Source organism: Convolutriloba macropyga, chromosome 15, assembly GCF_964194025.1.
Source record: "Convolutriloba macropyga chromosome 15, txConMacr16.3, whole genome shotgun sequence".
NCBI lineage: Eukaryota > Metazoa > Xenacoelomorpha > Acoela > Convolutidae > Convolutriloba > Convolutriloba macropyga.
The window spans coordinates 40,219,110-40,232,014 of NC_134482.1; the positions used below are offsets into that span (position 1 = coordinate 40,219,110).

The 12,905-nt window shown below is 38.3% G+C and overlaps 2 protein-coding genes across 6 annotated transcripts in view; both read left to right on the top strand.

Moving 5' to 3' along the window:
• The window catches only part of LOC142354270 (uncharacterized), a 576,654-nt gene that overhangs the window by 475,445 nt on the left and 88,304 nt on the right, over nucleotides 1–12,905 (top strand). The gene's annotated exons all lie outside the window — the stretch shown is intronic.
• Nucleotides 1–12,905, top strand: part of LOC142354249 (uncharacterized) — a 67,720-nt gene that overhangs the window by 47,597 nt on the left and 7,218 nt on the right. For all 4 annotated transcript variants that reach the window (XM_075406508.1, XM_075406506.1, XM_075406507.1 and 1 more), the window contains one exon: nucleotides 11,324–11,416. In XM_075406508.1, coding sequence (XP_075262623.1) covers nucleotides 11,324–11,416 — 93 coding nt within the window. The remainder of the gene's footprint in view (nucleotides 1–11,323; nucleotides 11,417–12,905) is intronic.

Genomic DNA, 12,905 nt, shown 5'->3' on the forward strand with positions numbered 1-12,905 from the left:
ATTGAAACTAAAAACAAAGTCTCCAACTCTGAACTGAATCAAATTAATCTCAACTGGGGCTCGCTAGCAACATTTGATAAATTTTTTCCATATCTGTCTGAGATCGTAACTTTTTTTTATTCAATTCCATATGAGCAAATATTCCGGTTTGCCATTTCTTAGTAGTCAAACAAGGATTATATGTGATGACATAGAAATCATACACTATTTCCTAGTACGAGATCCTTGTATAACCTAAAGAAATCTTACAGGCAGGATACCTATTTGAATTCAAATAAATCAAAAATGGTCGTTGTGATTTATAACACCATACAAGAATGTCGTCTTCTGAATTTCTGCTAGGCTGAACAGTGAGGGGACTCTGTCGCCCAGAAGATCGATCAAAAAAAATAAACCAAAGGTTTTGAATTGGTGAAGCAAGCGTTACTTTGTTACTCTTCTATTTCCCCTCTTCCACTTATGTATGTTGTTGCAAATTAGATTGCCTTGAGATCAGTTAATTCACAATGGGGCTGGTAATATCAATTCTAGTTACTTGGATGACAAAGGTTATTAGAATTGAATTACTCGCACATCATTGGAAAAGACAAATTCAAGATAATTTATAATAGTAATTAAAATAATAATACCAATAACCGTGGTTCTAATCCCAAATGAACTAAATCAAAACAGCTCACAGTATCCCAACTGGTCTTGCAATTACAAACTTCGAAATTTAAGTCTCCTTCTCAATCTTCTCCCTGCTTTTCACACTCTGTTTTACAGTTTAGTCCCACTAAACCAACTACTTTCTCTCGCTGATACAAAAATCTCTCCTGTGTTCAACTTCTGCTGTGTCTCGACAAATCGCTTCGACCCTCTCTCTCTCTCTCTCTCTCTCTCTCTCTCTCTTGTCTCTGCGTGCCACTTCAATTTATACTCAACCAATACGCTCTTATCTTAAGCAAATAAACCTTGATCTTTTAAGTAAACATTTAAACATTGCAACTTGCCTTTGAAATCTGTCACATTCTGCAGGAGGGCTTTGTTTGCTATGCAAACAACCAATATCAAATTAAGCTCTGTCATTCAACTGCTATCAACCATTGTTCAACTTTCTCCTTATCTTAAGTAAACGACCTTTGGACTCATGTGTAGACAAGCCCACTCCGCTTTATCGCATATATGCACTTGACATGTCAATCAGTGTTTGCTTAGTAAACATTGAACGTTGCTCTGAAAAGTCCCTATTCCTCTATTTCCGCTATCAAATTAACTAGCTGCAATAAATCACTGTCAATAAAAATGTGTTGAATAAATAAATAAATTCAATCCCAAAACTAAGAGCAATCGCCACTCCGAGTTTTCTCAATATCTCATGCGATTCCCCACTTAAAACTGCCGAAAAATTTAATTTTCATAAGAACCCAAAAATTTGACCTCTAGAGGTCAATTAGGGGTCAATCATCCAAGACAAAGGGTCAAGTTGATAAAACTAATTACTCGTTGAAAATCTTTTCACAGTTGCACCAACCCATAAAATTTCATGTCCTAACTCCCACTAGAACACGAGCAATAACCGCGCTCACTTTTCACCGACCTCCCGGATGACCCCAAATTTTCAAACTTAATAACTTGCGAAGTAGTGGTCAAAACGTCTTCGGGTAAAAATTCTAGTAAAAATAGGGTGCCATCAACTTGTCTGCCAGGTTTCATGACCAACGGATCAGCTGTTGCGAGTCGTTTGCAATTCGAAAGTTTCTTAAGGAGTCGTGGGTGTCGAAACCCAAAAAATCCTAGTTGGTCAAAATTGACCGGGGTGGTTATTTTTTGTCACTAACTATCTCAGGTTATCATATTACTGCCAATTCAAAGTCATTAGGCCGCAAAAAACGCCAATTTTCGGATTTCGGCACTCGGGTCATCCCGCAGCACCGACTTCCGGTCGGAATCGGGGGCTGAAACTATCACCAATCGAAAGCCCTTGAAAATTTACACTAACACTCGAAAAATCATAAGGCTGCTACCAGTACTCCACGAGCAATTCAAATTTAACGTCCCGCAGTATGGTCGTGCGCTAGTTCCGTGAAGGTTGGTGTGGGGTCAAATGTGACATTAAAATCGGATTCCCCGTACCCAAAGTAGTCTATCCCCCAATTTTCAGGTCAATCCGACTTATACTTTTCGACAAAATACTATTTCATTTTAGGAGCTAACTTCCTTCCTGTGATAATTGCCAATATTCGCAAAAATCGCCATTTTACATCCTAAACCCTTCCCAAGACCATGCAAAAACTTTAATTCATACGTGCATTAGATTACGACTGATTAATCCCATTATTTTTTTACTCAAACATTCATATTTCACAGTAATATACCTAAAAACCTTCAAATCACGCTATTTCCGGTGTTAATAGCTGGAGATTGGGTGGTCGGTTTCGCCTGAAAATTAAAACCGCTATAGAGGACCATAAGGGGTTCCTCCCCATAATTGACAAGTTATCAACCAATAACTCCTTCTCATCCAGGGAGGGGTCGGACAAATTTTAAAAAAATTGCAACTTGCCTTTGAAATCTGTCACATTCTGTAGGAGGGCTTTCTTTGCTATGCAAACAACCAATATCAAATTATGCATTGTCATTCAACTGCTATCAACCATTGTTCAACTTTCTCCTTATCTTAAGTAAACGACCTTTGGACTCATGTGTAGACAAGCCCACTCCTTTTTATCGCATATATGCACTTGACATGTCAATTTGTGTTTGCTTAGTAAAGATTGAACGTTGCTCTGAAAAGTCCTTATTCCTCTATTTTTGCTATCATATTAACTAGCAGCAATAAATCATTGTCAATAAACGTGTTGAATAAATAAATAAACTCAATCCCAAAACTAAGAGCAATCGCCATTCTGAGCTTTCTCAATATTTCATGCGATTCCCCAATTAAAACTGCCGAAAAGTTTAATTTTCCTAAAAACCGAAAAATTTGACCTCTAGAGGTCAATTAGGGGTCAATCATCCAAGACAAAGGGTCAAGTTGATAAAACTAATTACTCGTTGAAAATCTTTTCACAGTTGCACCAACCCATAAAATTTCATGTCCTAACTCCCACTAGAACACGAGCAATAACCGCGCTCACTTTTCACCGACCTCCCGGATGACCCCAAATTTTCAAACTTAATAACTTGCGAAGTAGTGGTCAAAACGTCTTCGGGTAAAAATTCTAGTAAAAATAGGGTGCCATCAACTTGTCTGCCAGGTTTCATGACCAACGGATCAGCTGTTGCGAGTCGTTTGCAATTCGAAAGTTTCTTAAGGAGTCGTGGGTGTCGAAACCCAAAAAATCCTAGTTGGTCAAAAGTATTAAAGAAAAAGAGAAAAAGAAAAATTATTTAAAAAAAGTATTAAATTCAAATCGTTTTCATTAAATTTATTTTCATTAAATTTAAATCACTTTTTCGCATTTTCACTTTTTAACATATTCTACCTAACTCATCAACACTGATTTTTGATCATACTCTTGTGCTTCTGACAAACATCCTCCCGGGAACCCCAAAATCACTAAAGTAAAAAACAGATAAGAAAATAGATCTACCAAAACTACACATTTCCCTAGATCATACTTTTTAAAAAAAAGTTCTACGGCTATAGTGCTTGATCGTTTTGTCTTGATAAAATAGATTAATACAATGTAGACAACAATTGGGTAAAAAGGCTTGAATAACTCAGCTGTCAACGTCCCTCTCATCATACACTCGTGCACCTGTACATGAAAATCTTCTTCTTTTGATGCTTGAATGGATGACCAACTCTTCTTCCACTGTAGCTGTCATTTCTCCTGTAATCCTGCCTTGAAAGCTGTCTTGATGCTTCCAAACGGCTCCACTTCTCTTTCCGGCTCAACGATCGGTTCTCCAGCAATAGTTCTGCAATCTCCGGAAAACGCCCAATATTTCTCTTCACTTTCTTCTCAACTTCCATCGAAAACCCTCTAAAGTCCTCACTCCTAGGCTGTTGATCATCATGAACCCAACTGTGCAACACTGTAGCCATTGACTTCTGATCGGATTTCCCTTTCCTGTCAATTCCAGCACTTTCCCATTGATGCTCTTCCGTTGGTTCGACCGAAACACTACCATTAAGCTGATTTTCTTTCAATTGCGATTGCACCTATTCCTCCAGCTCTTTTCCCAACTGTGCAAAATTACTTCGGTCTTCAGCTGCCATATCGTTTTGACCCTTCTGTGTTTCAGATACCAACTGCCGATCAATTCCTCCTTAACTTGTGCAATTCTCCAAAGTGTCCACAGTGCACTCAGTTGTAGACATTTTTGTCTCATTAGCCACGTGTGCGGTTTTGCAGAACTTCTGGTACAAACCTCCTGTTTTCAACACCATCAAGCCCCAGGCTCCCAACATCTCGTTTCTGATCGCTTGGACACCACCGCCAAAATTTTTCGTTGTTGCAGTTATATTGTCGCATGCTACTGAGTTCAAATTCCCTGCAAAACTTTCCCACTCCTCGCTTAGCTGACATCATCCTCTACATCCAAAAAATCTGCATCCAAATTATCTTCAAACAAATAGTCTTCATTCGATTGTTCATCACTTAGCTCCTCAGAATATGGTGACAGTACATAATCGTTTTCCATAGCATGATGCTCATCTGGTACCCAAGACTCAACAATCTGCTCGATTATTTTTTTTCTGCCGGAATTTTCCTGATGCCACTGTTTTCATATTCTCTCAGTGCTGCTCTATGAATTTCCTAGTTTGTTTGACCACAAACATCCTTCGTGAAATCGGTCTTAGTTCAAGTTTGCAAGTCATTGCCGTAACCTTGAATTCTTATTCTACTACCACTCTCAGCAGTTCTCGTATCTCCCACTTGTCCAAACAGATCATTACTAAAAATTCCTTTTCTTGATACACTACTGCTGGACCCAATGTCAAATACTTTAGAACTTTTGCCAGATTGCCGAAATTCATTCCTTAAAGAAGTGTCAACGCTTCAACTTGTATCAATCAGCTGCCTGTGAGAACTTTGCTGTCACACTTTCTGATCCATAGTATTACTAGTTTCAATTAATTCCGCCCTACTTCTCGCTTTCCCTCTCGCAAACAAAGTGTAGCTTCGCTCATAAAAATTTGGATTGTCAGACAATCGTATGTCAAACTGATACAGCGTCTCTGTCAGTGTCCATGCTCGCTTCCCTGGAGTTGACCGCCAGTAACCTCTTTGTAAATCACTCACTGCCCACCCACACAATTTTGTAGGCAACCACTTCATCATATCTTCTTCCGTCCATCTCAGCTTCATGCCAGTGCTCAAAAAAAGTTCACGCCAAACTTTCCAAACTTCGTAGCCGGGTGAAGGAAAACGCTTCAGTAATTGATAACCAAACATAATCAAACAATTGGTAACACAAATCGCGAAAGTAATTCAATTTTCGGTGAGCTCTCAGTAGTTTCTCCGACCAAAAATACGCACGCTCTCCAAAAAATCAGAAACTAGTCCACAGCAAAAAGTAGCAAAGAAACATAGCCCACCCAGGAGCGCCACTGACGTCTTCTGAATTTCTGCTAGGCTGAACAGTGAGGGGCTCTGTCGCCCAGAAGATCGATCAAATAAATTAAACTAAAGGTTTTGAAATGTTGAAGCAAGCGTTCCTTTGTTACTCTTCTATTTCCCCTCTTCCACTATTGTATACTGTTGCAAATTAGATTGCCTTGAAAAAAGTTAATTCACAATGAGGCTCGTAATATCAATTCTAGTTATTTGGATAACAAAGGTAAGAGAATTACTTGCACATCATTGGAAAAGACAAATTCAAGACAATTTAAAATAGTAAATAAAATAATAATACCAAAAACCGTGGTTCACTTCCCAAATGAACTAAATCAAAACAGCTCACAGTATCGCAACTGGTCTTGCAATTACAAACTTCCACAGTTCAGTCTCCTTCTCAATCTTCTCCCTGCTTTTCACACTCTGTTTTACAGTTTAGTCCCACTAAACCAACTACTTTCTCTCGCTTGTACAAAAATCTCTCCTGTGTCCAACTTCTGCTGTGTCTCAACAAATTGCTTCGACACTCTCTCTCTCTCTCTTCTCTCTGCGTGCCACTTCAATTTATACTCAACCAATACGCTCTTATCTTAAGCAAACAAACCTTAATCTGTTAAGTAAACATTGCAACTTGCCTTTGAAATCTGTCGCATTCTGTAGGAGGGCTTTGTTTGCTATGCAAACAACCAATATCAAATTATGCATTGTCATTCAACTGCTATCAACCATTGTTCAACTTTCTCCTTATCTTAAGTAAACGACCTTTGGACTCATGTGTAGACAAGCCCACTCCGCTTTATCGCATATATGCACTTGACATGTAAATCAGTGTTTGCTTAGTAAACATTGAACGTTGCTCTGAAAAGTCCTTATTCCTCTATTTCCGCTATGATATTAACTGGCAGCAATAAATCATTGTCAATAAACATGTGTTGAATAAATAAATAAACTCAATCCCAAAACTAAGAGCAACCGTCATTCTGTGCTTTCTCAATATTTCATCCGATTCCCCAATTAAAACTGACGAAAAGTTTAATTTTCTAAAAACCGAAAAAATTGACCTCTAGAGGTCAATTAGCGGTCAATCATCCAAGGTGAAGTGTCAAGTTGATAAAACTCTACTTAACTAACTCAGAGCGAAAAGGTGTAACCGGCCGCACATCCCTATTATACATGGAAAATCATTAGGGGAACGTCCTTGCAAAATTTCAGAGTCCAACGATGAATATAACTTAAAGAGTTGAGTGTACCAAGTTTGGAGTTGCAAATTATTTTGCAAATTTGGAATCACACTTTTAGTTACTTCAAATTGAATTTCCAATTCTGTTCAAAGTGTCTACTTCACTTCAAATTTTCGCTCTCTAGTTTATTTCTAAATTTAAATCGATCATTTCGACTTTGGCCTGATGCACAAATACAGTTTTGCTAAGTAAATGAAATATATCGGCAACTCAAAATGCTTTGGTTCATTAGTTTGTTTGTTTAAGATATATCATTCAACTCACCTCTCTATGTTGCCTTCGAAACAATGACAATTCAATTACAAAAAGCTAAACTCAAATACCTAACTTAACTTAAATAACTTGGCAGAACACATCTAACTTAATCTACCTCTCCCATGTCATTTTAACGAAAATTAAAGACTACTACACTCCTTCCTCCTAGATTATCATTCTCCCGATTAATTGCAAAACTTTATCCTGTAACCCGATTAACTTACGCCTCCGTACTTTAATTATAGCCGACCTAGTGAAATGAACCGGTTTTGTTTAGCTCCGTTTTAAAATAAACTAACTGCACTGAAATTTGAATAGCGGTTGATTAAATCAGATTTGAAAACACTTTCGCATTTTCACTTTTTAACATATTCTACCTAACTCATCAACACTGATTTTTGATCATACTCTTGTGCTTCTGACAAACATCCTCCCGGGAACCCCAAAATCACTAAAGTAAAAAACAGATAAGAAAATAGATCTACCAAAACTACACATTTCCCTAGATCATACTTTTTAAAAAAAAGTTCTACGGCTATAGTGCTTGATCGTTTTGTCTTGATAAAATAGATTAATACAATGTAGACAACAATTGGGTAAAAAGGCTTGAATAACTCAGCTGTCAACGTCCCTCTCATCATACACTCGTGCACCTGTACATGAAAATCTTCTTCTTTTGATGCTTGAATGGATGACCAACTCTTCTTCCACTGTAGCTGTCATTTCTCCTGTAATCCTGCCTTGAAAGCTGTCTTGATGCTTCCAAACGGCTCCACTTCTCTTTCCGGCTCAACGATCGGTTCTCCAGCTGTTTTTGTTGTTGCAGTTACATTGTCGCATGCTACTGTTTATAAAATCCCAGCAAAACTTGTCCAGCTCCTCGATTCGTTGACATCATCCTCTACCTCCCCCAAATCTGTATCCAAATTATCTTCAAACAAATAGTCTTCATTCGATTGTTCATCGCTTAGCTCCTCAGAATCTGGTGACGGTACATAATCGTTTTCCATAGCATGATGCTCATCTGGTCCAAGACTCAACAATCTGCTCGATTATTTTTTTTGTCGGAGTTTTCCTGATGCCACTGTTTTCATATTCTCTCAGTACTGCTCTTTAAATTTCCTAGTTTGTTTGACCACAAACATCCTTCGTGAAATCAGTTTTAGTTCAAGTTTGCAATTCATTGCCGTAACCTTGAATTCTTATTCTACTACCACTCTCAGCAGTTCTCGTATCTCCCACTTGTCCAAACAGATCATTACTAAAAATTCCTTTTCTTGATACACTACTGCTGGACCCAATGTCAAATACTTTAGAACTTTTGCCAGATTGCCGAAATTCGTTCCTTAAAGAAGTGTCAACGCTTCAACTTGTATCAATCAGCTGCCTGTGAGAACTTTGCTGTCGCCCTTTCTGATCCATAGTATTACTAGTTTCAATTATTTCCGCCCTACTTCCCGCTTTCCCTCTCGCAAACAAAGTGTAGCTTCGCTCATAAAAATTTGGATTGTCAGACAATCGTATGTCAAACTGATACAGCGTCTCTGTCAGTGTCCATGCTCGCTTCCCTGGAGTTGACCGCCAGTAACCTCTTTGTAAACCACTCACTGCATTTAAGGCCCACCCACACAATTTTGTAGGCAACCACTTCATCATATCTTCTTCCGTCCATCCCAGCTTTATGCCAGTGCTCAAAAAAAGTTCACGCCAAACTTTCCAAACTTCGTAGCCGGGTGAAGGAAAACGCTTCAGTAATTGATAACCAAACATAATCAAACAATAGGTAACCCAAATCACGAAAGTAATTCAATTTTTGGTGAGCTCTCAGTAGATTCTCCGACCAAAAATACACACGCTCTCCAAAAAATCAGAAACTACTCCACAGCAAAAAGTAGCAAAGAAACATAGCCCACCCAGGAGCGCCACTGACGTCTTCTGAATTTCTGCTAGGCTGAACAGTGAGGGGCTCTGTCGCCCAGAAGAGCGATCAAATAAATTAAACTAAAGGTTTTGAAATGTTGAAGCAAGCGTTCCTTTGTTACTCTTCTATTTCCCCTCTTCCACTATTGTATACTGTTGCAAATTAGATTGCCTTGAAAAAAGTTAATTCACAGTGGGGCTCCTAATATCAATTCTAGTTATTTGGATAACAAAGGTAAGAGAATTACTTGCACATCATTGGAAAAGACAAATTCAAGACAATTTAAAATAGTAAATAAAATAATAATACCAAAAACCGTGGTTCACTTCCCAAATGAACTAAATCAAAACAGCTCACAGTATCGCAACTGGTCTTGCAATTACAAACCTTCCGAATTTAAGTCTCCTTCTCTGTTTTACAGTTTAGTCCCACTAAACCAACTACTTTCTCTCGCTTGTACAAAAATCTCTCCTGTGTCCAACTTCTGCTGTGTCTCAACAAATTGCTTCGACACTCTCTCTCTCTCTCTCTCTCTTCTCTCTGCGTGCCACTTCAATTTATACTCAACCAATACGCTCTTATCTTAAGCAAACAAACCTTAATCTCCTAAGTAAACATTGCAACTTGCCTTTGAAATCTGTCACATTCTGTAGGAGGGCTTTGTCATCCTGCAGTCTCAATTGGGGTTGAAACTATCAGCAATCGAAAGCCCTTGAAAAGTTAAACTAACTCTCGAAAAATCATAAGGCTGCTACCAGTACTCCACGAGCAATTCAAATTTAACGTCCCGCAGTATGGTCGTGCGCTAGTTCCGTGAAGGTTGGTGTGGGGTCAAATGTGACATTAAAATCGGATTCCCCGTACCCAAAGTAGTCTATCCCTCAATTTTCAGGTCAATCCGACTTATACTTTTCGACAAAATACTATTTCATTTTAGGTGCTAACTTCCTTCCTCTGATAATTGCCAACATTCTCAAAAATCACCATTCTACATCCTAAACCTTTCCCAAGATCATGCAAAAACTTTAATTCATACGTGCATTAGATTACGACTGATTAATCCCATTATTTTTTACTCAAACATTCATATTTCACAGTAATATACCTAAAAACTTTCAAATCACGCTATTTTTGGTGTTAATAGCTGGAGATTGGGTGGTCGGTTTCGCTTGAAAATTAAAACCGCAATAAAGGATCATTAGGGTTTCCTCCCCACCATTGACAAGTTATCAACCAATAACTCCTTCTCATCCCGGGAGGGGTTGGACAAACTTTAACCCCAGGGTATTTGGAAAAACTGATAAATGGCCTTTTTATTTATTTAAGTCGACAAAACTCTACTTAACTAACACAGAGCGAAAAGGTGTAACCGGCCGCACATCCCTATTATACGTGGAAAATCATTAGGGGAACATCATTTCAAATTTTCAGAGTCCAACGATGAATATAACCTAAAGAGTTGATCGTACCAAGTTTGGAGTTGCCAATTATGTTGCAAATTTGAAAATACACTTTTAGTTTTTTCAAATTGAAATTCCAATTCTGTTCAAAGTATCTAGTTCACTTCAAATCTTCGCTCTCTAGTCAACTTTTGAATTTAAATCAATCATTTCGACTTTGGCCTGATGCACAAATACAACTTTGCTAAGCAAATGAAGTATATCGACAGCTCAAAATGTTTTTGTTCATTATTTTGTTTGTTTGAGATATATCACTCAACTCACCTCTCTGGCGCCTTCGAAACAATAACATTTCAATTACAAAAAGCTAAACTCAGATACCTAACTTAACTTAAATAACTTGACTTAACACATCTAACTTAATCTCCCTCATGTCATTTTAACGAAAATTAAGGACTACTACAAAGAAAACTGAAACTAATGTTCTCGCGTATGTTATGGAAAATCGAATCGAGGCCGAATTAATCAGTTAGCATTTGATTAAAAAGTTAGCAAGAAAAATTAATTCAGGTTGTTTGGAACGTTCAAAAAAAAGCAATAATCAAATATAAACGTATTTGTTCAACAGTTTGTATAATCTTGATGGAAGCGTTTTGCGAGTTCAGAAACATTCGAAAAAAAAGAAATATTCTATGCGTTCAATTTCAACGTGGACATTTTGATTCCGTATATATTTTGCTCATAGTGATTCTCTAATCAAATTAGCCGACATATCAAACATATGTCCCAAAAAAGAGAGGTCCAGTGCCCAAGACATGCATGATCCAGACGGACTTAGTTGGTCGTGGCCAGGGGGGAGGGGCCTGGTCTTCTGGTTCATAACTGAGTTTGGTCTGTGCGCTCTGACCCTGATTTTTGGTCCTAGTATGCTGTTTAATTTTATTTATCTGGTTTCAGCCCACATTCTTCATGGATTACAGAGAAGGTCTCTACAATTGTGAGACAAAAGATCAAATCAAAGACAACATTCTTAAACAGTCCTATTACAAAGTGAGTAGAAACTAATGTACCCTGTACCCCCCCCCCCCCCCCCCCTCTGTACCCTTCAATTTGAACTTCAATTTTCACCCCAAGGTGGAATTAACCCAATAATTTCCAGTACATACGGGACTTCTAAAGGGGGAGGCTTCAATGGGAAGGATATTAATTAATAACCCCCACCCCGCCAAAATTTGGATGTAAGAACTGGCTGCAAATTGCTTGACAAATAAAAATTTCATTTTCTTGATTCCAATTTCCAATCTGTATTGTTGTATATGTAATCCACTTCAAAGTCAAGAGTTCATCTGACCCGTTGACTCGTTGGTTTAACAGAGTTGAGCTAACATTACGTTAGCATTTTCTGATCTTTTCGACAATTGCCCCCCCCCCTTGGTACCTAGCAGAGACTCGCCCCTTATGTGGTATACTTTACTACCCATTTTTCAGATAGAAGTTTTGAGTGTGTGTGTGTGTGTGTGCGCGCGCGCGCGTGTGTGTGTGTGTGTGTGTGTGTGTGTGTGTGTGTGTGTGTGTGTGGAAAATAGTGTCATAAAGGAAAATTAATTGATGTTCACTGCTCAAAATTGCTGCTTTAAGCCTATTTTCGAGCCGGCGGGAAAATTAGCGACAGAATATTTTTTCCGGATTTGCACGCTCATGTGTTCACCCTAGTCAATTTTTATTGTAAAAACTATCAGCAGCTTGTTCAAAGTCGTCATTATTCACAATCAGTTATTTCATTATCCGCGCTTTCATTACTAATTATTTTTGGCGATTTGTTAAAAAAAAACTTTCAATTAGACAGAACTGAATGAAAAACTAATTGATAGCTGACTGTACAAAATACTATTGCATAACTAATTGAAGATTAAGTGTAGACTAGCGCCTATCAGTATCATGACTTTTAACCAAATTTAATTTCTGAATTGGTGCTTCATTATTGAATATTTTTTGAAAATTTTACGTTTTACGTCAATTGATTTGTTGAGAACCTTAAAAAACTTAATTTTGAAATTGCGATACTCAGGGTTGCCCAGGTCGAGGTGGCCAGACCGAAATGAGCTCTGATCAGATCTTCTTCGAGCGCACACATGTTCTCGGCGCGCTCGAATTACATGGTCTGGAGAAGGCTTCGAGCGCACTTTTGTCTGAACAATGGTCTGGAACTTGCCTGATCAGAGGGCACTTTGGTCTGCGACGGCCTGATCAGAGGTCACATTGGTCTGGGACGGTCTGATCAGAGGAAATTGCAAGACTAGCCGGATCAGAGGTCGAATCGAGCGCACACTAGTCTGACCAGAGGCCAAGTCGAGCGAATTTTTTTCAAGTTTTTTTTGTTTTTTATTACTGACATTTGTTGTCTCTGGTAAGAGTCAACAATAAAGCAGCATTCTGATCAAAACTCCATCTGAAAATTTGTTGGGTTTGATCAGAACCAAGGGGTTCAGCTGATATCAATTGCCGGTCCCCTCAATAAAAGGTTTTGAATCGAAGTAGA